This window comes from Sturnus vulgaris, chromosome 20 (genome assembly GCF_052056855.1).
Source record: "Sturnus vulgaris isolate bStuVul1 chromosome 20, bStuVul1.hap1, whole genome shotgun sequence".
NCBI lineage: Eukaryota > Metazoa > Chordata > Aves > Passeriformes > Sturnidae > Sturnus > Sturnus vulgaris.
Window position 1 is genome coordinate 4,607,546 of NC_142262.1, and position 24,293 is coordinate 4,631,838.

The 24,293-nt window shown below is 45.1% G+C and overlaps 2 protein-coding genes across 2 annotated transcripts in view; both read left to right on the plus strand.

Moving 5' to 3' along the window:
• The first annotated feature begins 6,918 nt into the window (after positions 1 to 6,918).
• On the plus strand, positions 6,919 to 7,469 carry SMIM36 (small integral membrane protein 36). Its single transcript, XM_088176787.1, has one exon. The coding sequence runs from the start codon at positions 7,140 to 7,142 to the stop codon at positions 7,467 to 7,469; it is 330 nt and encodes a 109-aa protein (XP_088032913.1). The 5' UTR covers positions 6,919 to 7,139.
• MMD (monocyte to macrophage differentiation associated) overlaps positions 7,409 to 24,293 on the plus strand; it is a 41,029-nt gene continuing 24,144 nt past the window's right edge. Inside the window, exon 1 of the mRNA XM_088176786.1 lies at positions 7,409 to 7,548. Within this exon, the coding sequence (XP_088032912.1) occupies positions 7,508 to 7,548 (41 nt within the window). The 5' untranslated portion in view covers positions 7,409 to 7,507. The remainder of the gene's footprint in view (positions 7,549 to 24,293) is intronic.

The following is a 24,293-nucleotide window of genomic DNA, read 5'->3' on the forward strand; positions in this document are numbered from 1 at the left end:
AGTGAAGAGATGATAAGACAGTGGCCAGGAAAGAACAATGCAAAAATTATTTGGATTAAATTTGCGGCTGAAAACCGTGTCTGGTGCCAGGAAAGAAACCTGAGGAACACGGCAGGACTGACTGCAGTGCAACTGCTGGGTCTGGACAGGAGGGAGAGCCCAGGTGTCAGGAGGAGATGCCTCAACAGCAGGGGGACATGGATCCTTCCTCAGCAGAGAGGAAAATCTCCCAGGAAAGCCCCTTGCTGCAGACTGGAGTCTGGGGAAACACAAAGCAACCCACGGGTGTGGAAGAAGCAGAGACAAAACAAAAAAAAACGGGTGGTAAACAGAGTGGAAGGTAAACAGGGTGAGGCATGGGACAGGATTCAGTTCAGAGTGACATCAGTTATTTATGACTCTTTGTATCCCCATATCTTGTATCTCAAAAGGAAGGCAGATGCTTTGTCCCCGGGGCAGGGCTCCCGTGACAGGGACCATGGCCCTGGATGGAGCTGGAGCCACGGTGACCCTGGGCAGGGATGGGGACAGCTCCTGTTGGAATGGGGACACTGCTGTCACATCCAGCCTTTCCCTGCTCACAGAAATGTGTGGGGAAACAGAGGTGACAGCGAGGATGGGTTTGAGCACAGTGGGGATGGAGCAGTTCAAGGAATTCATCTCTACTCAACACAACACTTTGGGATGTGCCCACTCGGGCATCAAACAAGTCCTGCTGCCTTGACTGAGGGTTGGGTATAAGCTTTTTCTGTTTTTCTGAATCCAGCCAATGCTGTAAAAACTTTGTGAACTTGAAATCAGAGAGAGCAAAGCCAGTCTTGTTCTATTTTTCATATTTGTTCTCAGAGGCTTGTTGGCAAAATTGTGCTCTGTACTGTTACAAAAGAACTCTGGGACAGAATTATTTCAATAGAGAGCTGTAAGTGATAAAAATCTGTTTATACCACAACATCTCCAGCCAAATGATTGACGTATATATTTCTGTCCTTCCATTGATGTAACTTTTCAATTTCCTGTTGGTGTCTAAGCTTGATTTATTTTTCCATTTATTTGGGTTTTACAAAGAGCACTGAAGAGCTTGGCACTTGGGGCTTTTTTTTTTTTCTCAGTTCAACCCTCTTAGTCCTCGATCACTTCATTGTTTCTGCAAACAATGAAAAAGAGAGATGGAAAGAACAGCTGTGAACAGCTGGTTTGCTCACCAGGTGTCTGACTGGTATTCAAGTATCCTCTTTTGAGGGAGGCCTGTATTCCCTCAAAACAAAACAAAAAATTAATTCAGAGTTCACTTTATTTGCTGCCTTCACACATCATGTGATACAGATTTTCAGATTTGAAAGAAGCCTGAAAAAGCAAAACAAACAAGAAAAGCTGCTCCAGGAAACCTCGGGGTTTTTTTTCTCTCTGGTTGCACCCCAGCTGAATCAAGCAAAGAGCTCTGCAGGGCCTCTTTAGGCAGATCCTGCCAAGTTCATTTTAGAGACTCCTTTCTCATCATCTAACTCCCCTCTGCCTCCCTTACCCAACATCTTACTCAAAGCAGTGGTCAGGAGCCTCTGGAGACCTCTGGTTTTGAGGAAATGACTCCCACGATTTACAGTGCCAGCAAACCTCCTCACTAGGGCAAAGACCCTCTACCCATTCCCAGCTCACAGAAATCCCCTGGTTCCTAGAAAAGCAGCTAGTCATCCCAAAGGTGCAGAGCCACGAATGCAAATCAAGAAAAAGCAGACTGAATTCAGGAGCAGAAATGATTTATTGCCCACAGCTTGGCAAGAGGATCACAGCAGCACTCCCACATGTCCCAGGAACAGTGATGCACTCCTGACATCGTGCCCCACAGAGGTTTATTCAAGGCAAACAGAGAGGGGCAAACACACCTATGTCACTCTGAGAGAGGACACACAGATTTCGTGGCAAACAGAACCAGAACTGCTCAGCAGCTCTGTCTGCAATGGCAAAACTTGGTGAGAGCACTGCCCAAAGCTGGAGCCTTCAGTTCCCCTCTTGGCCCTGGGCACAGCAGCTTCTCCTGGATGTCTGTAGCCCCTGATTTTTCTGGGAGGGTGCTGTACCTATTTTTCTGTTCCAGGCCATAGCTGTGTTGGTGGGGTGTCACCAAACCCAGCACATCCCCAGATCTGGGCACACCAAGTGCCTCCTGCTACCACTCCAGCTGAACCAGACCTGAAAAATCCTCATTTACTAGGAATGAGAAAAGAAAGAGTACAACCCTCAATCTTCATAAACAATAAACCAAGAAGCTGTAGCTCTCACTTTGTGATTTCTCAGATTCAATGCTTTACTACCTACAATAATAATTTGATTTCTGGCAGTCACAATTAGTTCATAGCTCCTGTTCAGGTAACCACATCCATCTGAGCAGAGCACTGTGTGCACCTAAACCATCCCAACTCAGCAAAGCATGGCAGCATGCACTTCAGGGTCAGGGAAGGAAGGGAAGTATATACTTAAAATTATTTGTGCAGCACCAAGTCAGAGCAATGGAAAGGACAGGATAGTTTATACGGAGTAATTTTGAGTTTGATAGAAAACTCAGATGGGGAAAGCAAAAGGAGTTTCATTGAATTTAGTGCAAGCACGTCTACATCATTAATTTTATATCTGCATCATCTTGATTAGCTCTTGAGGTATGGGACAAAAGACAAATCAGGTGAGCAGCCCAGCTACAGCAAAATTAAAACCACTTTGAGCTAGCTTTACCCATTCCAGGACACCAGCATTCAATATCAAGCATTTCATGGTTTTTTCTTCTGTTTTTAAGTGATTTCACCATTAATAATGAGAAGAAATTCACATTTGCATGGACAAGGACAAGCAGACTGACTAAATATCTCACAGCACATCAAAATAGATTTGCCACACTTTGGGGTAATTGAGCTTTTATTGGAAAGTTACTTAGAGATGAAAAATAAGGATATTTCCTTCCTCTAGGTATTAATCTTCTATTACTTTTCACCCTACCAAGCAGTCAGTGCACCCATGATCTGTTATCAGCCCAGTTATGTTGATAAAGTAGTTAGGTTTTATCTGACATGAAGATTCAGATCTAAAGTCTAAAGTCAAGTAACGAATTTTCTCTTTCACATCAAATTTGTCTTTCTGGTTAACAAAAAAAGTCAAATATTAAGGTGTTTTATGAGAACATTCAGTATCATTTCAGTTACATCCTACTGGAGATTATGGAAAGGGTTCCTGTCTGACTGTCACACCTTGTGACCCCCGGGTCTGGCTCAAACCTCTAACCCATCTATTTCTCTATCATGCAGCATCCTGGACTCGTGCACACCCTCTACATTAAAATTGATTTTTTTTTTTGCCTGCCAAATCTCTATCCAAAGCAAAAATGTCATAGCACAAAGTCAGCTCCTTTAGGGTTTTGCTCCTCGTAGCATCAAGCAGAGCCAGCTCTGGTGCCAGCAGAGCCCTCCAGCAGGAATCTGGGACAGAAGCAAACACCAGCACCCCATTTCTGCTTGAGCAATCTCAGCTGGGCAGGGGCTTGAGGGGCACATCTCACCTGGAGCCTGAGACAAAGAAAAAGCAATCAGGGAAATATCTGATCAGCATCTGCCACCTCATGGCAACTGCTTTAATTTTCTTAAGGACCAGATCCTCTCTGGCTGAGACTTTTCTTGTAAGCTGGTTTGCAATAAAGGAAATTGGATATAAGTTGGTAGATTTGCCTGCTGGGTACCAGGGGCTGTAAGTGGGAGGTGTTTTCATGGATGTGGTAGCAATGGTGGCTGAGCTTTAGGGGAGAGGAGCAGAGACCTGTATGCAAGGCTTGTGAGCTTAATCTGGTAAGACTTTTGTTTTGAGCTTCTTTTATTCTGCATGATTCAGGATGTGCATAATCTCAGGTGCCAGCTGTCTGTCTAAGCTCTGTAGGAATATTCACAGTTTGTCAGACCCTTCCCTGGCTGATGTGTGGAGTGTTGGGGTCCCAGGAGGGCACTGAGTACAAATAATTACAAAAATACGAATCAGACCCATTCTGCATCCTAAGAGCTACTTTCTATTTTACCTTTTCATTCTTCTCCTTGAATTTCTATCCCTTTCTCAAAAGCAGCATTTTCACAGCTGTTTTCTGGTGCTGTAGAGATGAAATACAGAACAAATGCACCTGTAAAGGAGGAAAGAATTTAACCATTGTGACAACACTTCCCGAGAGCGAGCATCGAGTGAGCAGCGAACTCCTCTTCCCCTTCAAAGGGTTGACACATTGACCAGCAGAGGTTTAAAAGCAGATATGATGGTTTATATGGAGTAATTTTGAGTTTGATAGAAAACTCAGATGGGGAAAGCAAAAGGAGTTTCATTGAATTTAGTGCAAGCACGTCTACATCATTAATTTTATATCTGCATCATCTTGATTAGCTCTTGAGGTATGGGACAAAAGACAAATCAGGTGAGCAGCCCAGCTACAGCAAAATTAAAACCACTTTGAGTCAGCTTTACCCATTCCAGGACACCAGCATTCAATATCAAGCATTTCATGGTTTTTTCTTCTGTTTTTAAGTGATTTCACCATTAATAATGAAAAGAAATTCACATTTGCATGGACAAGGACAAGCAAACTGACTAAATATCTCACAGCACATCAAAATAGATTTGCCACACTTTGGGGTAATTGAGCTTTCATTGGAATATTACTTAGAGATGAAAAATAAGGATATTTCCTTCCTCCAGGCATTCCTCTTCCCCTTCAGGTGCTGGCAAAGGGTTGACACCTTGGTTAAAAAGCAGAGGTTTCCCCTCTGGCAGGCGGTGCTGGATGTCACAGCGGGTCCAGCCGCGGTGTCCCGGTGCCACCTGCCGGGCTCGCCCCGGGATGCTCCGCAAGGAAAGCAACAGCTCCTACGTGTGGCCGGCCGGGATCAGCTCCGTGACAGCTCAGAAACCCCCGCTGCAGGGGAAAAAAAAATATCCACCAAACCCGGGCGGGAAGTTGCGCCGTCACCTTGTGCATTTTGGGTTCTGCGAGTTCGGGGCTCTGGTGCCTCTGCCTGTGCCTCGCCTCCCGTTGTTTTTTGTGGTGCTGGTGAATTCCAGCTGCCTTTCACCAAAGTTCTCTGATCTATTGCATTCTTCTTGCACTAGGCAAATACATGGGCAATTTTCTCTCCAGAAGACCGTGTCTGCAGCAACACGGGAGGTGCTGTGGCAATGTAGTACCAGATTTTACCTTTTCAAAAGTCCCTCTAGAAGCTGGCATGATGCCTATCTAAACTAAACACTTAATGGCATGTATCTCCCTGCTGCAGTGTTAGACAGTAATCTGAAACAAAGCCATTGATGTGGAGGACCTTGGAGGAGAGAATTCAGGTCTGGAAATCCCGTAAACTCTTTTTTCTTTTTTTCTTTTTTTCTTTTTTTTTTTTTTTTTTTTTTTTTTCTTTTTTTTTTTTTTTTTTTTTTTTTTAAACACAGTGCTAAGTTTCAGAAGCCAGGCTGCCATTTGACGAATGGTTTGAAAGACTTTATGTAAAAAGACTTTTAAAAGACTTTATGTAAAATCCCATCTCCGTCTCATGGACGGCATAGAAATGATATGATATTTATGACTTTGGTACTGATCTTTTGTAGCACAACATGATTGAAATTTAACGCCATGAACCCTATTGCCCTTCAAATGTGCTGGTGCTTCTGGGAATTTTGGAGGGATTTCCAAAAGACTTTCAATTTCCCAGCGAACACTGAAAAGCATTGCTTTGGAAGGGAAGTGCGTAATTAAGAGCCTGCCTTAAAAAAAAAAAAAAAAAAATCCCAGCCTCATCTAAACCACATCTGAGAGCCAAATGCTGTGCTTCAGCCACAGCACGTAGTGTGTGAAGGCACAGGAGAGCAGGGACACACCACTGTGCACCCTTGGGTGCCCTGGGGTTCCCTCCTGCTGCAGGGCCAGCCTGGGGATTAGTCCTGACACAAACTTCTCCCCAGCTGAAGAGCCGTGAGGGCAGATGGTGAGGGGGGGACGCAGCTGATGCTGACCTCAAAACGAGTGGCATGAGTCGAGGCTGGGGCGGCAGGATGGCCCCATGACATATTTCTTACAGCTTAGACGCCAGATCAGATTCCTGCTGACACGTAAAGCCCTTTTCCACAGCTCTGGCAGTGCTAAGAGCTGGGCCAGCCTAATCTCTTCCTAAAATCCTCCTGTGCTGTAACCAAAACCTTGCAGTTTTGCACGGAGAGGTGCGGGTGCTGATGTAGGGGCTGTGGTGCTCCTTGGCACCGTCCCCTGCCCCTGGTGTCTGCCTCCCTGGTATCCTGGGCATCTCTCTCCGAGCACTGTGGGTGACACAAGCCAGCTCTGTGTTTCCCTACCCCTCCTCAGCTTCAGAGACATAAATCTGGAATGTGCAAAAGGCACTTGAGGGGTTTGTGCTCGGGAGCCTGGCTCTGCTGTCGGGCACTCACAAACTTCACCCTCGTTTCAGCACGGTCCACTCGGGACAAAGAAATCAGCAGCGCCCTGGCTACAGAAGTGCTGCAGTTTTGTTGTACCTTCTCACATGTGGGAGACTCAAATGAAACCGAGCAGCCTCTGGGAAGCAGGATCCTAGAGAGGAATTTGTGCTGAGCAGTGTGTGACAGCAGTGTGACGTGTCCTTGTAATAGTGACAGAGATCTGGGCAATAAACAGCTTTAATTCACTGTAAAACACTTCTGTAGCACTAGCCCAGGGCAGAAAGGTCTTAGTCAAAATCAGGATCAGGCTTGTGAGATTTTGAGAAAAGTTACCTTGGAAATGACTTTCTAATTATATATGTATTCATTTACTAATTACACAGCTCAGGGTTTTTCAGCCCACCTGAGGAAGGGAGGCTCTGCAAAATGCCCTTAGAGAAAACCCAGTTTGGTACCTGCCCACCAAGGAGAAAGGTGGTCCCTGGGCAAGGGGGTTGTTTTCCTGTCAATATAGCAATCAAATTTAGCTTCTGCCACTGTAGGCAACGTGGCATTAAAAGAAGGAGCTTAAGTTATTAAACTGAGCTGCTTTAATCGTCCGGTTCGGGGAAATCCATTGCTACAGGAGACCTGAGGATTAGTGTATTTTTACCACAAAGCCAATACATCTATTCTGATCAGTTAGCACTTGCTCATTCGTGCATATGAAACTTCATTCTCCAGGTTTGCCCTCACTGGTATGGGACCAAATGGAGTTTTATTTGGAGATTGACCCCGTTACCTTGAATCTCATCATTCTGGTATCTAGCTATGTAATTTTGCTCCTGGTTTTCCTGATCTCCTGCGTGCTCTATGACTGCAGAGGGAAGGATCCCAGCAAGGAATATGCTCCTGAGGTCCCTGCAGACAGCCAGCCCCCCATCCGGCTGGTGGTGATGCAGCAGGGCTCCCCTGGCACCCGCTGGGCAAAGGGGCTCATCTCTGCCTACGAGAACCCTGCTGATCTGCCTGGCAAAAGGACTACAGTGGTGTGAGGGAGCCTGTCTGCAGCTGCAGCTCCTGCCTCTCTGCTATGTTTACTCCCCGTGTGCAGAAGGATAATGTGATCCCCAGGTATGTTTGTATGCCATTTATTTGATGTGGTGCCATTGCTCAGGGGATGGTTTGATGTTGAGCTGTGCTCTGCATGGGTATGAGCTCACAGCTCTGCCTGCCAGCCATAAAGAGACTAATTTCCATTTCTGCTGCTGCCTTGCAGCCCACTGGCAGCAGTGACGCTGTTATCCTCTCAGGCACTGATGAGGGGCCTTGGTTTAATCGCGAGTTGTGCCCCGTGCAGTAATTTTGGCAGGGACAGTGTTGTTCAGAGCATCCCACCGCAATGGGCCGAGCTGTGCTGCCCCACAGCCTCGGCACATCTTCCTCAGTCGGGAAAATGACCTTGGGAGGCTGTTCTCACCTCCCCAGGGAGAGCAGAAACACGGAGGATTTTCAGAGGATAGAGACAGTGCCTTTCCTATAGAGGCCAGCTGCTGTTTCCATCAGAATTCAATACTTTCCATGTTGGCTGGGAGCTCCCCTGAGGGCAGTGCCAAGCCTGTCTTGGCATTTATTTTCTGTAGGTGGAACACAAGCTCTGCTCTTATGGGGCAGAGCAGCCTTTGCCCTGCACAGATCCCCTGACAGGATACAATAAGCTTCCTGGAAAAGCTGGGTACAATGCCTCCTGCCCAAGGGGAAGTGGGAACTGAGGTGAATTTAGGAGTAATGTGAAACGTGTGTCAGCACTGTCCACTGGAACAGGAATTTCTGACCCACGTCCTGGATTTCAGTGTCCATCTCCACGTGTCTGACCCTGCCTCTCACCCTGAGCCTTCCTTCAGCTGTATCATGTTCCTGCTGGGCCACATCAAGGCTGTTCTTGTATCTCCAGTAAATATAATGCTGTCTGCATCAGATCTTGCTATTCCCATCATTTCAAAGCTATAAGCTAAAGGCCTTTTTGGTTAACAAGTTTCTTCTGCGTTTTGCTGGTTTTCTTCCTCTCAGTGCTCAATGGGATGTTTAACACTAGGTTATTTAGTCCCTCTAAATAGTGCTCAAGTTCCTATATGTGATATTATTTAAGTGGTGGATTTTAGCTGGTTATTAAGGCAAAAATTGGCACTGGACCCAGACTGTTGCAGGTGCCTGTCCTATAGGCTATTTTACATCGTGTTAATATGAAGTTCCCACAGAGTCCTACAGAAAGCTGTAGTAAAACACAGTGAGATTTATTACCTGTGTCAGGTGTCATGGATGACTCACTGGATGCAGTGGTCCTAATGCCTTCAGGACAGGCATTTTAAATACTTCCAGAAATAAACTGCAGTGAATTGAAACCATAATTGAACAAAGCTGTTTTGCATGGTTTGTACTCCAGCTGGGTAGGAATAGTCTGCCTGTGGTACCTCCCCAGACATGCTGGTTTCTGAATCAGCCACAGAGCATCCTGGTACTGGCAAAGAAATCTCGAGAGTATCTTTGTATTTACCTCTTAGTGGTTTTTCTTTTGGTTTCTAAATTCTTGTGGGTGAACCCAGGTTTTGTTTCCAAGCTGTCCTTTGCACCCTGGGAGTCGTGGATATCCCTGGTTTGGGAAGGAAGGAAGCCTGAATTAGAAGGAAGGTTCCTGATGGGTGGGTGCTGGAGTAAAACCCTTGATGTGATGAAACTGCTAAACCCAAAGTTGGTGTCATGATCCTCTTCCATGTATCATGCTGAAATATTTAGCACTGAAAAAGTGCAATTAGTTGTAGCTGCTTTGGCAAAATGTGGCAGTGACTGAGCTGCTCGTATGTTATGGCTGCTGTCACCCACACAGGGTGGGTTATGTCTCCTTGGGCTCTCCCATCTGCCTTCCCTTCAGCCTGCAAGCTCTTCAGAGCTTTTTGTGTGCTCATGTATCATTTAGCTTTCTAGCAGCCTTCTTGGTGATAAGGGATTCCTGGCATTCGAGAACAGAAATAATAACCTTTGTTAATAACACCTTGGGGGGAGACTGAAAAGAACTCAAAAATACCACAGAGGGAATGGCACAGCTCATGTGACACCAAATGCCACAGTGCCAGCAGAGAAGCTGTGGTTCTTTACTGAAGGTCATGCAAATAATGCAATGACACCATGTCACGTTGACATATCATTGCCACTGTGTTTGTTTTGTAGGTAAAACAGACTCGTGTTAATAAATACTTCCAGATAGATGAAATTCTCCAGATATGTAGTTAGGTGTGCATTAACCACAGATCCCTGGCTCCTTGAAGCTGCTGATTTTGGCAGGGTAAATTTTCTGGCTTAAGCTTTAGGAAGTTGTGTCTGGGGACGCTGCAGGCACAGGAGCAGTTTCCATTGTTCACTCATGAGGAAATTTGTCAGTTGTGATAGTTGGTGGACTCTGCTCCAAAATGGGGAGGTAAAAGAAGCAAATGATATTTTTCTTCTGATAGCAGGAAGGTAAACATAGAGTAAATCCCTTTCTGGAAAATGAGAAACTAAAGTGCATCAAGACTTTGTCTTCCCAACAGGAATAAAATGGCTTTCTTAGTTTTGTCTGTACTAAACCAATATTGGAATATTTTGTCTTACTAGGCCAATATTGGAGTACTGTTTATGCTAGACCAGGACTGGAGTATTATTAGTGGGAGAGAGCCCTTGAGTATGTACTGAGAATTCCAAGTAATCAAGTCCCTGCGAGTGAAATCACTGCTTTGGGGAGGTCTCTGCTGCCATGCTTTACTTAATGACTGCGTCAAGATTAACGCATGCAAATGTGTTTTTATCAGGCCAAGCTCGCCAGAAATCAGCCTTGAAGCTGTGTTCCTTCGAGGGCTTGCAGTCCTCTGCCACACCATTTGCATCACTGTGAGGAAACAGGGATGATCCCTCTCACAGCAGGGCTGTTGTTCGCATAAATTGTGTGTAAAATGTGAATCCCTTGCTGGAATTCACACAGTGCAAAACATCCTGAGCCAGGCTTTGCTGCTTTCTATCCCAAAGTGAGCCATGCAGAGGAGCTCTGCAGAGACTGAGCCATCCCTTTGGGACACCTGCAGCATCTTCCAAGCCCTGTCCTACATGGGACATGGCTGGGAGGATCCATGGATTCAGGGAAAGAGCAGTGGTGCAGCTCTTTGCACATCCTCTGAATCTAACTCTTCCATCCCTGTTCAGTCGAGGATGGGTTTGTGCCTTGCTTAATCCTGCCTGTGCCTATGGAGACGTGCTGTGCCCAGAGGATTAGACAGGATTTTAAGGTCAGGATATCCAGCACAGAAATCCTGTCCTGCAGCAGGTGCCCTTTGCAAATGAGTGAAATGTGTGTAAAATTGTATTAACATTTATTCATAAGCAATATGAGTTAGAGAACGTTGGATGGACTGAGAAGGATTTAGGAAATGCTCTGTTCCCGGTTCTGCCCTTGGCTTATGAGGCATCCTTGGGCAGCTCCTGTCCCCTCTGTGCTTTGCTCCATGTGTCTCTGGTTTGTTTCCTCTGCTCTTCTGCCCTCGGCACTGAGATTTCTCTCTTCTTAGTCATTTTTGCAGTTTGTAAGGGGGTTTTTACAAAACTGGCATACAGGGGCTGCACTTGAATTTCAGTCCATGGTCTAACTCAGGTAGGATCCAAGAGAACAAAATAAAATATTCTCCTACAAACAAAGCCTGGAGCAGGTGGATCAGAGAATGATGAACAAACCACATTAAATCTGGGCAAACTCTGGGCTCAGCCTTACAAGACCTGCTTTGGGTGAGCTGTGCTCACCATGGCACTCTGATATCTGCAGCTCTGTGATTGAAGGGAACTCAGGGGTGCTGGGAGGATTTATTGCTGTTCTGCAGGAAGCAGGAATTCAGTCTGCACTGGCTCACTTACAGTTGGCTTAGTGTGCTTTTAAAGTCCTAAATTACTGCTTTACAGAAAAGCCTTTATTAAAGGGTTTTACAGAAACAACAGGAAAAAAAGATTTCTAGATTTCTCTAATATTAATTCAAGTCAAACATGTCATTAAATTCACTGAAAATTCATCTTTCATGTGAGGCTGTTCCACTGTAAACATACTGTCTAAGCTTTCAGATTTCTTTTTAAAATCCCTAATAAGCCACTACATATGAGTAGAGGATTAGTCCAGACAGACTAACTCACATTTGCCAGAGAGAATTCCTTCCCATGCAGTGATTGTTTTGAATTTGAAAAGGGGTTAATCTTGTCTAATTTTTTTACCAGCACATTGTTTCATCCTCTGATAGTGCTGAGTGTAGAAGCACAGTGGCATGTCCAAATCAAACTCCTTGGCTGTAAGAAGAACTTAAGAATAATTTTTACTGCCTAGAACTGCATCTCTTTGAGTTATCAGTCATTCAGCTTGTGTGATATTGGTGCTTTGGTGGGAATGCCAGGAAGTAAGAATTGGTATTGGGAGTTTAATTGGAAATACTGTTCTTCAAACCATGAGCCAATGCTGCTTTGGGGAGCCCTACAGCCCATTAATCATCTTTTAGAGGGACCAAATCCCACAAGCCCAAGTCTCTTGGGTACCTGTACCTTTTATATGGCAAAGCACTGATCTGTGCTGGCCCTGCTCCAGCCCCAATGACTCTGTGGCTGCCCCAAGTGCTGGAGTCCCTGTGCAGGATCTGTTGTGTCAGGTGGGCTCTGGGGGTTGGAACTGAATCCACGTGTCCTGCTGGGGTCCCTGAGGGGCTCCTGGATGCGAGGGCAGCCGGAGCCTCAGCAAGGGTGTGCCAGTGTGGATGGCAGGACGGGTGTCCGTGTGCTGCAGGCTGCTGGGGGCTGCTGCTCCCGGGGCAGCTCTCAGGGCTCCTCACGCTGGAGTGCTGCAAAGATAAATTAATTGTTTATAAATGAATTGCTCTGACATCCACAGCAGAAAGCTGTCTGACTTAACTAGAGAAAATCATAGCAGAGTGATAAAAAATGGGAAAGTCTGAACAGCTGCCTCTTCAAGCTTCTGTTCTGCTTCTGCTTTAGTTTCCTTACTTCCTCCCATATGCTGGTTTCCTTGGAGACACTGCTCCTTGCTTTCCCTGTCTAACACTGACACTGTTTGACATTAATGTTTCAAAGAGGCATTTCCACCCTAATGTGACAAATCAGGGGCAGTTTTTGGAGGCAGATCCTTGTCACAAGGCATCCAAATCCAAAATGTGATGTTCAGCCCTGGCTGGGGATGGGTCAGTCTCATCCCAGATCTGCAGCAGATGCTCTGTGTGGGCAATGAAGCTGTGCCCTAGTTTCTCCATCTGTTAATGTCAGTAATAATTGTTACACAAGTGGGGTGTAGGGTTGATTTAATTAATATTTATGAAGGAACATGAGATCCTTTCACGGGTGGTGCTATGGAGAAATTGTTAATTATGAATGATTATATATTTGTGTCTCTTCCTGAATGCCTAGAAGACTTGGACATATTGTTTAAGCACTCTCATTTTGCACTCCTTCAGTATTGAAGCTGTTTGGCTCATGGTATAGCTCTTTATTACTCTAAAAATACACTGAATTTAACTTCTGTTGACTTCATAATGAGCAAGGAATATAGGCACAGCATCCACTTTTATTTGTAATAATTATATTGCCTAAGTAATCCGTATCTTTTTATCACTTCATTACATAATAGTTTTCACATTCTATTTTTATCTCTGCCACTTCTTTAATGTAAAATAAATGTACAAATTCAGGTCAATTCTAGGGCTAAACCCTTCAAGAAAGAGGAGGGGAGGCAGGAATTGGTCATATCCACCTTTGCCTTCTTCAAATGACAAAACCCCTGAATTTCTGAGAGGTTAATGGGAGTTGTCTTAAGTTTATTGCTGGAAACTGGGCAGCACATAAGGGAATATAGTACATAAAAGGAATATATAAAACACATCAAGGGAATATAATGAGCATAAAAGGTGGATTGAAAAAACCTGTGAGTAGCAGCAGATGATTTAATGTTTGTAGGTGCTCTACCCATTGGGTACAGCCACTGCATCTCATACCCTCCCCAACAACAACCAAAAAAATACAATACTTGATGGAGGCATGTTAGTAGTGCTTGTTACAGGTGATTTCTTTCCCATTATCTGCATTCCTTCTCTTTCAGGAGCTATTAAGCACAGATTTGACGTAAGTCCTCAAAAAGAGGAAACCTACTGCTTTTCCTTCCAGAAGAAGCACAGAGAGCAGCAGCCTGGGTTTGCTGGAGGACAAACGCTCCACCTGTCCTGAGGCTGAAGGACAAGTCCCTTAGTGAGACAGGATCTACCCAAATTTCAGCTGTCCCCGCGGGGAGCAGTGCAGGGCTGTGGTTTGCTCTCTGCAGGGCTCACAGCAACGTTTCCTTTAAATCATTTCTCATCAGCCACCAGCAGCTCTGCAATTTCCAGCCCTCCAGGCAAAGCAGGCAGGTCACCAGGGCAGGGGAGGTGTTATGAGCCCAGGGACACTGGAGGGAAAGAAAAGCTTTTCACTGAGATGGGAATGGTATTTTATCACTTTTCAGGGCTTTACCCTTAGAGCAGGTTCACAGTGGAACCAGAGTGGTTTAATCATGGGTGGGTGTTTTTATTAGAAGCAAAAACTCTGATGCCGACGTGATTACACCAGCAAAAGTAATTTGACAATAAGCCTTATTTTCCTTGCTGAAGTCATGTGTACTAACTTGGCAGATAATCTCATTAATTAATTGAAGCTCTATTTACAGATGATGGAGAGAGACAGCTTGTTAGGGATACAACATCCAGTCTTTTCTAGTGCAGACAAGACCTTGTAAAGCTGCATTTTTATTTATATACATATGCCGAATTGAAAATCGGGGCATTGCTTGTAAAGCCAAGTGCTCTGTCCCTGGAGAAATGAATAGAAGGCAAATCTTTGGCATCAGGAGGCTCCCTGTTTGTTTTGGGAAGGAAAGCTGGCAGGGATCCCAATGCTAACTCTGAACATCTGAGGAAAAGGCTGCTGGAAAGAATTATGTTGTGACGCAGACGGGGGAAAGCCAGGAAATTTAAAGCCAGGACAGAGACTCCTACCTTAACTCATTCTGGCATGGAAAAAATCATTGTGAAGTATTAACACCACATCTTTGTATGTGTATTTACAAAATGTGCTAGTGTTTGAGCTCCCTGGGAGGAGGGAGGTTTTTGCCAGTTCTTGGTGGTAGAGATTAGAGAACTGCTGGGACCGGCGGGAGCGTTAAGCCATGGCTGGAGGAGAAGATAGGGCTCATCATTGTCACATCCATGTGTTTTGGTAACTGCCTTGGCAGGGTTATTTGGCCTGGGAGGGGACATGCTGCTCCCCTATTATTGCCTCTGGAGAGCTGAAGGGACAAAGGACCCTTTTTTTTTTTTTTCCCCTCCAGCCAACTCTGTAGGCCATCAGATCCCGAGGCTCCCCTCCTCCTGTGAATTTGTGCTCTCAGTATTGCAAAAGCCCATCTGTTTACAAAAGTCTCCTTTTGCAAACAGAAAATGCTTTGCCCTCTTCAGCTGCTGAAGGTGAACTGTGCTTTTATTTCGTTGTCTGTTTGCTCTTTATGTGCAGTGAAAGAGAGGATGCCCCAACCTGGGGCAGCACTCCCAGAGGAGGGGGCAGTCATGTTTGAGGCAAGAAGGTAAAGAAAGGTCCCACCACCAGCAAGGAGGTGGGTGAATGATGTTGTTAAGACTTCCCCAAAGGTGGCCAAAGCCTGTCCCACAGGGCAGAGCTTCAAAGCACAGTCATGTGGCAAGGCTGCCTTTTCCTGTTTTGTTTAACAGCTGCTAGGGAGGAGATGACCATGTTTTTTCTGTGCCCCCTCTGCTGGGAAGCATTCAGGGTAATCTGGAGTCACAGATGTTACAGAAGCCGGATCATTTCCTTTTTTATTCTTTTTTTTTTTTTTTTTTGAGTAGAAGAAGTCAAGGCGTAATTATTGGATGAAGTGGATGAAGGCAAAAGGCTAAAGCCCAGGCTGTTCTCATCACATGAGGGTGAAGCACCTCTCTTTGTTTCTACACATAGCAAAATCCTGCCCTTACCTGGATTAGAGCAGGGTCAGCATTTTGCTGTGAGTTCTCTCCATGCAGGTTGCAGCAGCCTGCAATGCACAGAGCCCCCTTGGATCTCCAGGGACTTCCTATCCTGTGCAGGTGGCTGCAGGTGGAAGCTGGGTCTCAGCAGCTCCCTGGCCATCCTCAGAGGCCAATTCCCCCAGGATGAGCAGCAGGACCTGTCTGGAGGGCAGGAATGCATGTCCTGAGCAGGGCCAGGTGGGATGTGTTCTACCAGTGTGTAACAGTGCTGTGAGCACGGGCAGCTCCTGCCACTGCATCTACCAGGGCAGAGCTTGAGAGCATCCTCTTGGCTCAGAAGCATTTTGCCATTCTTTTTTTGATTGAAATGCCACCCTGTCAGATTAGCTCTGCTCCTACAGGGCACCAGCTTTTGTATCTTAGCAGATAAACCTCTGCTGGCCAGATCACAGCGTCTCAAAGTCCCAGCACAACCTGCCAGAAGGCACCAAGGGCTCAGATCAGCCCCGAGTTCAAAGGGGCACTTTGGGCTTAGAACTCCCAGTGAGCCTGATCATGACTTCAACCTGGGAGATGGGGACAGCAAGTGCCCCAGATGACCAGAGCAGGGCAAGGCTGCAGAGAGATAATTGGGTTTGTAGGTGCAGCCCTGGCTGCTGGCACAGTGCTGGCCTCTTCTGTGTGTGGTGCAGTCAGAAAATGCTTTAATGTTTGGATTTTTAAAAATGAAACCATCGTAATGAATGTCTCCTTATAAAAGATAATATAGTATGCAATCATGTAGCAACCCTATTGGCTGCTCTGGTTGCCAGCCCCATATCAGTATGCACACAGCTCCACAGGCTGAGACCTGTCTTTGTGAATATAATTACAGGTTCTTGCATAAAGGCTGCAGGTGCTTCTATTTTAACCCTGTATTACAGTGTCTTAAATTCAATACAGAAGTCACCCCAGCTCAATTCTCATTCTTCACCTCACCTTGGGTCACCCCTTTTCTCCAGAAGCTCAAGGGATAGGGCAGATTATTTGATTTTGACATGCAACTGCTGTCCTAAGCATCAACTTTCCAAAAATCACATCCTGGGATATAGGTACAGCACATGATGTGCACTTGGTGTCTCCCCACAAACCATTGATCTTTCCATGCTCCAGTTTTTGGATTTGCAGGGGCCAGATTCTGTTGCTGGAGACTGGGATGTGATCCTGGAGCAAGTCTGAAGCCCATGTGCTCTGTGCTCTGCTCTCCCTGTCCCTGCTGCAGGCAGGAGGTTACTCAAGGTAATTCAACAGGATTTCAGTGGAAATACCCGGGGGTGACACGAGTGCAGCTGCAGTGCAGGAGAGGGGCTCAAATCTGCAGGGTACAATCAGGATTTCTATTTTGCTGTCACACTTCAGAGCCCCTGTCAAGCCACCCTTTGCTGCTGGATGTGCTGCCCCAGCTTTCTGCCACCCCTCCCTGCTTTCAGATCCAGCTGCTCTCACTGCTGGTTTTCACACTCATTTTGTCACTCTTTGTACAACATGACCGCTAATTGGTGCAGCTAATTAACTGTTAAAAGACAGTCTCTTGGTCTTCAGATCCAGCCCATGGATCTGAGCAAAACTTTCCTGAGGGACAAAGGCAGCTGCAGCTCGGAACACCCTAAACTCTGTCATTAGAGCTGCACCTGGGAGATTCAGCTCCTCCCTTTGTTTTCCCTTTGAGGGCCTCAAGCAATGGTTTTTTTCTTAGTTAGAAGTCAGGATGCCTTTTAGTGGACAGATGGCATTTTTCAAGTGAAGATGGGATGAGTAAAATCAAATATTTGTTTCAATTTGAACAAAAGTAAGTTGTCAAATCAGACTGTCTTCCTTTGGCATCTATCCATGGAAATACAAACCACAAAGTAGCAAGCAACAGCTCTGGATTTTCGACTGGTGTGCCTCCCTAAGAGACTGAGTGTCCTGCTCAGTACAGATTTCGCTGGGTTCCCAGGGCTTGCTTTCTTTTTTTGAGGTTTAGTGCAACAGCAAAAAACTGCTGCTTTGTTTCTTTTGAAAACTTCAGAAAATTCTTTGAGTAACTCTGCATCTTGAGAAGTGGGGTTCTATGAATGTGCCCCCACAAAACATCCTGTGCAGAGGGGATAGGTAACCCCAGGTATCCAACAGCTCTGGCTGCTCTGTGCTGGTAACCATTTCAGACAGACCTCTATACAAATCATCAGCTCTTTTCTTTCACTTCCTTTTGCATAATGGCAGTCCTACTTTCCTTTGAGAGTGCAGTAATTCATAATTTGACAGTGGTTTAATGAAAATCTTGCTGTTCTTCTCCCTGGAATTTGAGAGTTGACATTACAAAGAAGTCCTTCCTTGACCTTTCCCTGTTGGCCACTCCTGGAAATTAGAGCATCTCCATTTTAATGAGCTCAGAGGATTGGGGAGTAGCAAGAAAAGAAAAATCAACTTCAAAAATACCTAACCTCCTCTTGTGAATATGTCAGGACATGTTTTTAGATGCAGAGCTCTTACCTGAACAGGCTTGTTCTCTCCTCATTCTGTGGCTTCTGCAGCTGAGCTGTTTCTTGGCTCCAGCCTGTGCTTTATGATGCAAGGCCATGTTGACTTTGCGTGAGGTTTGTTGCAATGTATAGAGAAGATTTGTAAATCAGCCCAGCCTTTGCTCCCCTCTCTGCCACTTCTGCAGTCCAGTCCAGCTGGCAAACCAAAGGTGACCTGCCTCTGTGTGTGTGTGTGTATATAAATACATATAAAACCTTATATAATGCATAAGAATATATAATGATAGAAGATGCAATATAATAACATCTCTGTAAGGCTTTTAGGAGCTGGCAGGGCCATCCTAGAAGTGAAGTGGAAGAAAATGAACTAAATAGAAATTATTGAGAATGGAATGATCTGAGGAGATGCTGGGTTTGGGGCTCTCCTCTACTTGATTCCCTCTCTGTGGGTCCCCTTTCTTGGCCATGTGGGTCTGAACTGTGCCCAGTGCAGGTTTGAAATTTGGGTGATGTGGAGACAGAGCCCAGCAGCTGCAGTGCTCACCCTGGATGGGACAGGATTTCTGCCTTAGAGCCAGAGTGATGCTGCTCTAGGAGTGATGGTTTGGGACTGTGTACCCACAGGCTGCAGGAGTTTGTAAATGAAAAGAAAATATTTTGTCAGCAGTTGATCAAACTCAGCTGTATTTTTTTTATTTTTGCCTAAAAGCTTCAAAACTGGCCAGGCATCTTGTTACCTTTCAGGGTATTGAAAAATGTCCTAATTTTACCCTTTTTGCTGGGTGAGATGATTCCTTACAGAACCAGTGTTATGGGGTCAATCAGATTTCAAGCCCAAGCTCATGGCTATGGAATTGCTCCTCTTTTACCTACATGAGTGACTAATTAGAAATTCAGTCTACTTTCACAGCCAAAGGGGAGGGTTGGGTACCTCCAGAGGAAATTCAGCTCTCAGGTGTATTTATTTCCTCTGAGGTGACAAGACATTTCATTTGGGTTCAGTAAAAAAACCACAGGTTTGGTCTCTACTCTGCATTTTGGGTTTCTGGTCCTGGAGTTGGTGTAAGCACAGCTGTGGAAGATCCTCTGCAGCTCCATGCCTTAGAACAAGTTTGCTGTGTGAAAAATTAGAATTTGTATAGGTTTGAAAGCTGTATAAATAATAGTGGTTTCTTAGTACTACACTAGTGCTATCTTGCATACATATTTATTTAGTAGTAAGACCAAAAGCTTGGAAGGGAGCTGTGTTTGCAAAGGGCTGTGATGGCAAAGGTTTCCTTCTCATGTCCGTGTGCAGCACAAAATGGAAGCAGATATATAATGGAAAATATGTAGGAAAGGTAATTTATTCTGTCAATGTCAAATACCCACACAAACCAGCCTGGCTTGATATTTATATTTGCAGGGTTTATTAGCACAAAAGAAAAAAAAAAACAAAACCATTGTGTTTAATACCAAACCATAAAATAATTTGGATTATGGGAAGAGTGTCACAAAAACTGTCCTTGCTGCTGCTTCAGTGCATTTATCCCACACTAGTGCTGAGCACTCCCAGACCAGCACTGAACAGTTTGGCTTCCAGGTGAGTCAAAGAGGAAATGACAGGGATTGGTTGGGAAATCAGGGTAAAATGTGGAGCAGCCATATGTAAACATGGACATGGTTATATGAGGGATGACTGTGCAAATACAAAATACCTTCAGGCCTTAAATCATGAGAGTCTTGCAGTGATGCTGCCCCAGGCCAGGATTGCTCTGCAAGGCAGGACCTGCCATCAGCCAAGGGCTCCTTTGATTAAGGATGGCTTTTTCCTACACATTTTAGCCAATTTTTAATAGAAAAAAAGATGAGCTTCACTGCCTGACCCACAGGTCAGCAGAAGACAGAGCTCAGTCCTTCAATGCTGCCTCAAGTCCCAGTGTCAGGAAAGTGATTGCAATTTCCTTGATCCCATAAGAAAAATTTTGCTAGAGCTGATGGTTTCTCACTGTGGCCTCTCCAGTGAGCTGGTATTTTTCCAAGTGCAATGGTTAGTGAATACCAGCTTTGCCACTCTAAAATGAGGAAAGCAGCTGTAGTTTGTGCAGTCAGGTAAATACTGAGCCTGAGCACGGTCATGCCTGAGTAGGGCCCTGGTGCTGTGCTCACCTGGCTGTGGCACAGTACAAATGACACATGCATTGTCTCCCCAGGGATTTTACAGCTATGGAGCTGAGGCACATTCATTATCCTGCTGTCAAAACAAACCTTCCTCCTGCACAAAGCTGCTGCTGGAGCTGGACTCAGGGCTGCACTACCAGGGGCTGTGTGAGGTCAGGGTGGAGGTGAGCTGGCACAGCTCCCTGGGCAGGCATGCACTGTGCCTGCCCACATTCCCACGGGCTTAGCTCAGGCTGTGGCCCCTGCTGGCATGTCCATTTCTGACAACAAATACGAGCAGCTTTGCCACCTCCTCTGTGTGATTGTTGACAGAGGGATGGGCATTGTCCCATTCCCCTCCAAGCCAGGAGCTGTGCAGAAATTTCCAGATGGAGCAGACACATTTTCATGATGTGTTCTCCAACCCTCCTCCAGCAAACCCTTGCTGCAGTGGGTAAATTGTGACCAAAGAAGAGACTCTGAGCTGCTTGGCTTGGGTTTTCGTATTTCAGGATAAAAATTATTTAGGATTTAGGATGCAAAGGATTTAGGATGTAAAGTTGTGCAGCTAATCAACTGGAATAAAGGTCCAGAGAGCATCCCTGGCTGCACTGGAGTCAGAGGTCCCAAGAGGGCTGAGGATCTTCCCTCCAAGCCAGCCACAACAGCTGGGTCATTCCTGCCAGGCCGTGTTCAGTGTTGAGGGCAGGACTGCTTTTAGAGGCACCCACATTCATCACCCACAGCAAAATTTAATGGACACCCAGTCTTTTTGGGTGACTTGTTATTACAGGGAGGGCAGAGGGTTTATGTGAACTGGATTTGTGAAGGCAGTTGTACAAATATTTGTTCTCTGCTCCTTAGCAGCAAAGGGATGAGTACAAACAACATCCCCATTTAAGGTCCCACTCACTTGCTACAAAAGAATTGATCCAATTTTGGTTGTGTTTTGGGCCTCCAGCTTGGTCTGCAGGTTGTGTAAGGTGTGGCTCACTCACATAGCCTGGAACAGAGGCCAAGGCATGACAGAGCAATGCTGCAAGGATGGAAACCCTCCTGCACAGAGAAGAGCTCTGGCCTAGGAAGTGGCTGTAAAAAGGGCCCCTTTGGGAGCTCCAGTCACTGCACAATTCCATCTATACCTCAGGTTATCTCAAGCATCCATCTGCCCCCTGGGAAGGCAGGATCAAGCCATGGTTGTTTAATCAGTGAGTCAGTTCCCTCCTGTGGGCACTGCATCAGGTGATTTCTTCTTACTGCATGGAAAGAAAATTCTAAAGACAAAAAAATTCACAGGAAAATTTTAGCATTTGGATTCAGTGCCCAGGTTAGATTAGAGTTGCTCTATAAATGACTAAGGATCAGATCAGATTATCAAGGCTACAGTGTGTAAAACCTCTCCCTCCCAGCTTGGATTAAACCCTATGCTACATGCTGAAAAATGAAATATTGGATAGCTGCTCCCAAAGTGAACAGAGTCCATTCAGCTGTGTGATTTTTCCCACAGGAAAACCACTGTTTGATTATGGCATTAAATAGTGTGCAATTAAATAGTATGACAGAGACAGGCTAACACAGACTTGACTTGAATTTTGGTGCTCCCTAATATTAAGGTCTTTGATTTTGTAATTTCAGTACTACTCTTTTATAAGTGGAGAGATTTTGTGCTTAAAAGTGTTTATTTTTAAACCCCTCCTCATGCAGTGGAGAATAGGTCTCTGCTGGGAACATAGAAAAATTGTGAGAAAAAGAGCAGTTTGAACAAACTACCTTGGATGATTCCAAAACCACTTAGCATTGATTCCCTTTAGTAATCTCATATTGGATTTTAATCATTACTGTAATATGGTATTAATATTTTTAAATTGAAGTGCAGGAACATTTCTGGCAGTTGTTTTTGGTAGGTTCCCCATTAATGTCTACTTAACTGGAGACAGAAAGAGTCAAGCACACATTTAATTATGAAGATGTCTGCATGACAGCATAAAATCTCAAATGAGAAAAAGAAACACTATTAGTATGAATAATCATCAGACTTAAAAGTCTTAGTCATCTTTAAATAGCAATGTACTGATGGCTAAAAGCAGCATTAATGTGTCGTGCACTATACAGCCTGGAGTTTAACAACCATTTATTTTAACCTTCCACGTTGCAGGAGTGCAAGTGGGGGCACAGCCCATTGTTCAGTTTGTGTGGGATTTACGTCACCATCCAAAAGTTGAGCCTCTGTCCTCCCAAAACTCCAGAACAAAACAGAAGAGATGAACTCCTCGAGAGTATCACCTCTCCTCTGCTAAGGGGCATCTTTCCTCAAAGGGGGCTCTAAGGGCACTGAGGAGCTTTTCAATGGTTCATGTCAGTGCAAATGTACTCAGTACAGCTCTGCTGCCAAAATATGGGAATTTGGATTTCAGATCGAGACCTTTGTCATTTTGACTTAAACCTCCACAGAGGTTCTTCCAGTGCCAGGTTGCTAATAGCATTGGGGTTGTTTTCTAGAATTTAAGTAAAATGCTATTACAAGACTCCTGTAAAGTTCCAAAGTATTGGAGGCAATTCAGAAATTCACCATTCCCATTTCTATCAGATGTGAGGCTGTTTGAAATGAGCCTTGGGCAGTGAGTAGGAGCAGGACAGAGCACAGCTGCCAGCAGGGTCAGCCGAGGGCAGATGCCAACATCTGTGGTTTGTCTGGGACACAAGCAACCCTGTGCCCTCCCCAGCCCCATTCTCACACCAGGGCTGTATCTTGATTTATAAAGATAATTTATAAATTGTAATTTATATATATTACATAATATATATAATTGTAATTTATAAAACTGATCCTGCTAAAACCAAACAGAAAGGAGGAGAGTGATGTGAGCTCAGCCAGGAGGAACAGTCTGAGCACAGCTCAGGAATTCCTGGGCTTTGATCCACTGCCAGCACTGTGGCCCCAGTGCTGGGGGAGCTACTGAGGAAACAGAGTCTGAAAGCACAGCCTTCCTCCAAGGCTCTGGCTTCTGTTCCCAAAAATGTGGCCTTGCAATTTAGCACCCACGAGCTGCAGATAAGAGGTTGTGATGCCCAGGGCAGCAGAACAAGGTTAGGACCTGGTGAGGATCTCCACTCCCCTCTGGGGGTAACCAGAAGGAGCTCAGAAATGACAGCCCCAAGCAAGGAACAGTTTCTGGAAAGAAACGATCTGTGCCCACAAAATTCTCTATTTCAGCTCTTCATCAGGGACATTGTCTGTTCATTTCTTGAATTTGTTCAACCAGCCTCTCCTAATAAATCTTGCTACTGAGCCTCAAGACCTAGGAATCTGGAGAACAGGAATTTGCTGTCTGAGGGATTTTAAAAACAAGTTGAGGGACTCCTGTGCCTCTCTGGATTGTTGTTTGCCCAATCGCTTTCCAAATGGCTCCTAAAAACTTCCCAAGTTTTTTGTTCCACTTTAGTCCTTCCAGCAATTATATGAGGGGTCAGAGTCTCATTTGAGTCCAATCCCTCAGTTATATCACTGGAATGCTGTAGACTTTCATCCACCACAGCAGAAAGAGAAGTCAGGTCAGAGTCTGTCTGAAAACTTATCCCTTCCACTGAAGATAACACAGTTTATAACTCTAACTCAAGGACAGACAGAACTAAGAGGATGGTGGATGTAAGGCCTCACAAAGGTTGCCAGTAGCAGTAACACTTATTTTGCAATCACTGTTTGGAGCAGAGTAGACGAGTTTGCAGTGGAATCAAACTCCTTGATATCTCTGTCTCTTGCAAGTTCTCTGACCTCTCAGCAACTTGGCCTGAGCATCAGCAACTCAATGATCTATCCCAGGAGCTTCCTGCTGTTCAGAAGGGACATGGTGAAACAGAACTCCCTTTACTCTTTGTAACACACCATAACTTAGAAACAGAACATTTGGACTTTTGTCCTTAAATAACAGAAGTAATTTCTTCAGAAATTGCAGAAACAGCCTCTAAACTTATCAGGGGAATTGCAAGTTAGACAATCACTCAGATCCTCTTGTCCCTGCCAGGCACTCTGCTCCCTCTTCCCAAGGCTAACAAGCATTATTCAGATTGGGAGATATAGTAGGGACAGTGTGTCTGATGTTTGTTTGGCTCTATCAAAGAACATTTTCATTTTGCTTCTGAATGATATTTATAAACATTTGTG

Excerpts from the sequence above, each read along its gene's own strand:
- SMIM36 (XM_088176787.1), top strand. The coding sequence starts at position 7,140 with ATGAAACTTCATTCTCCAGGTTTGCCCTCACTGGTATGGGACCAAATG.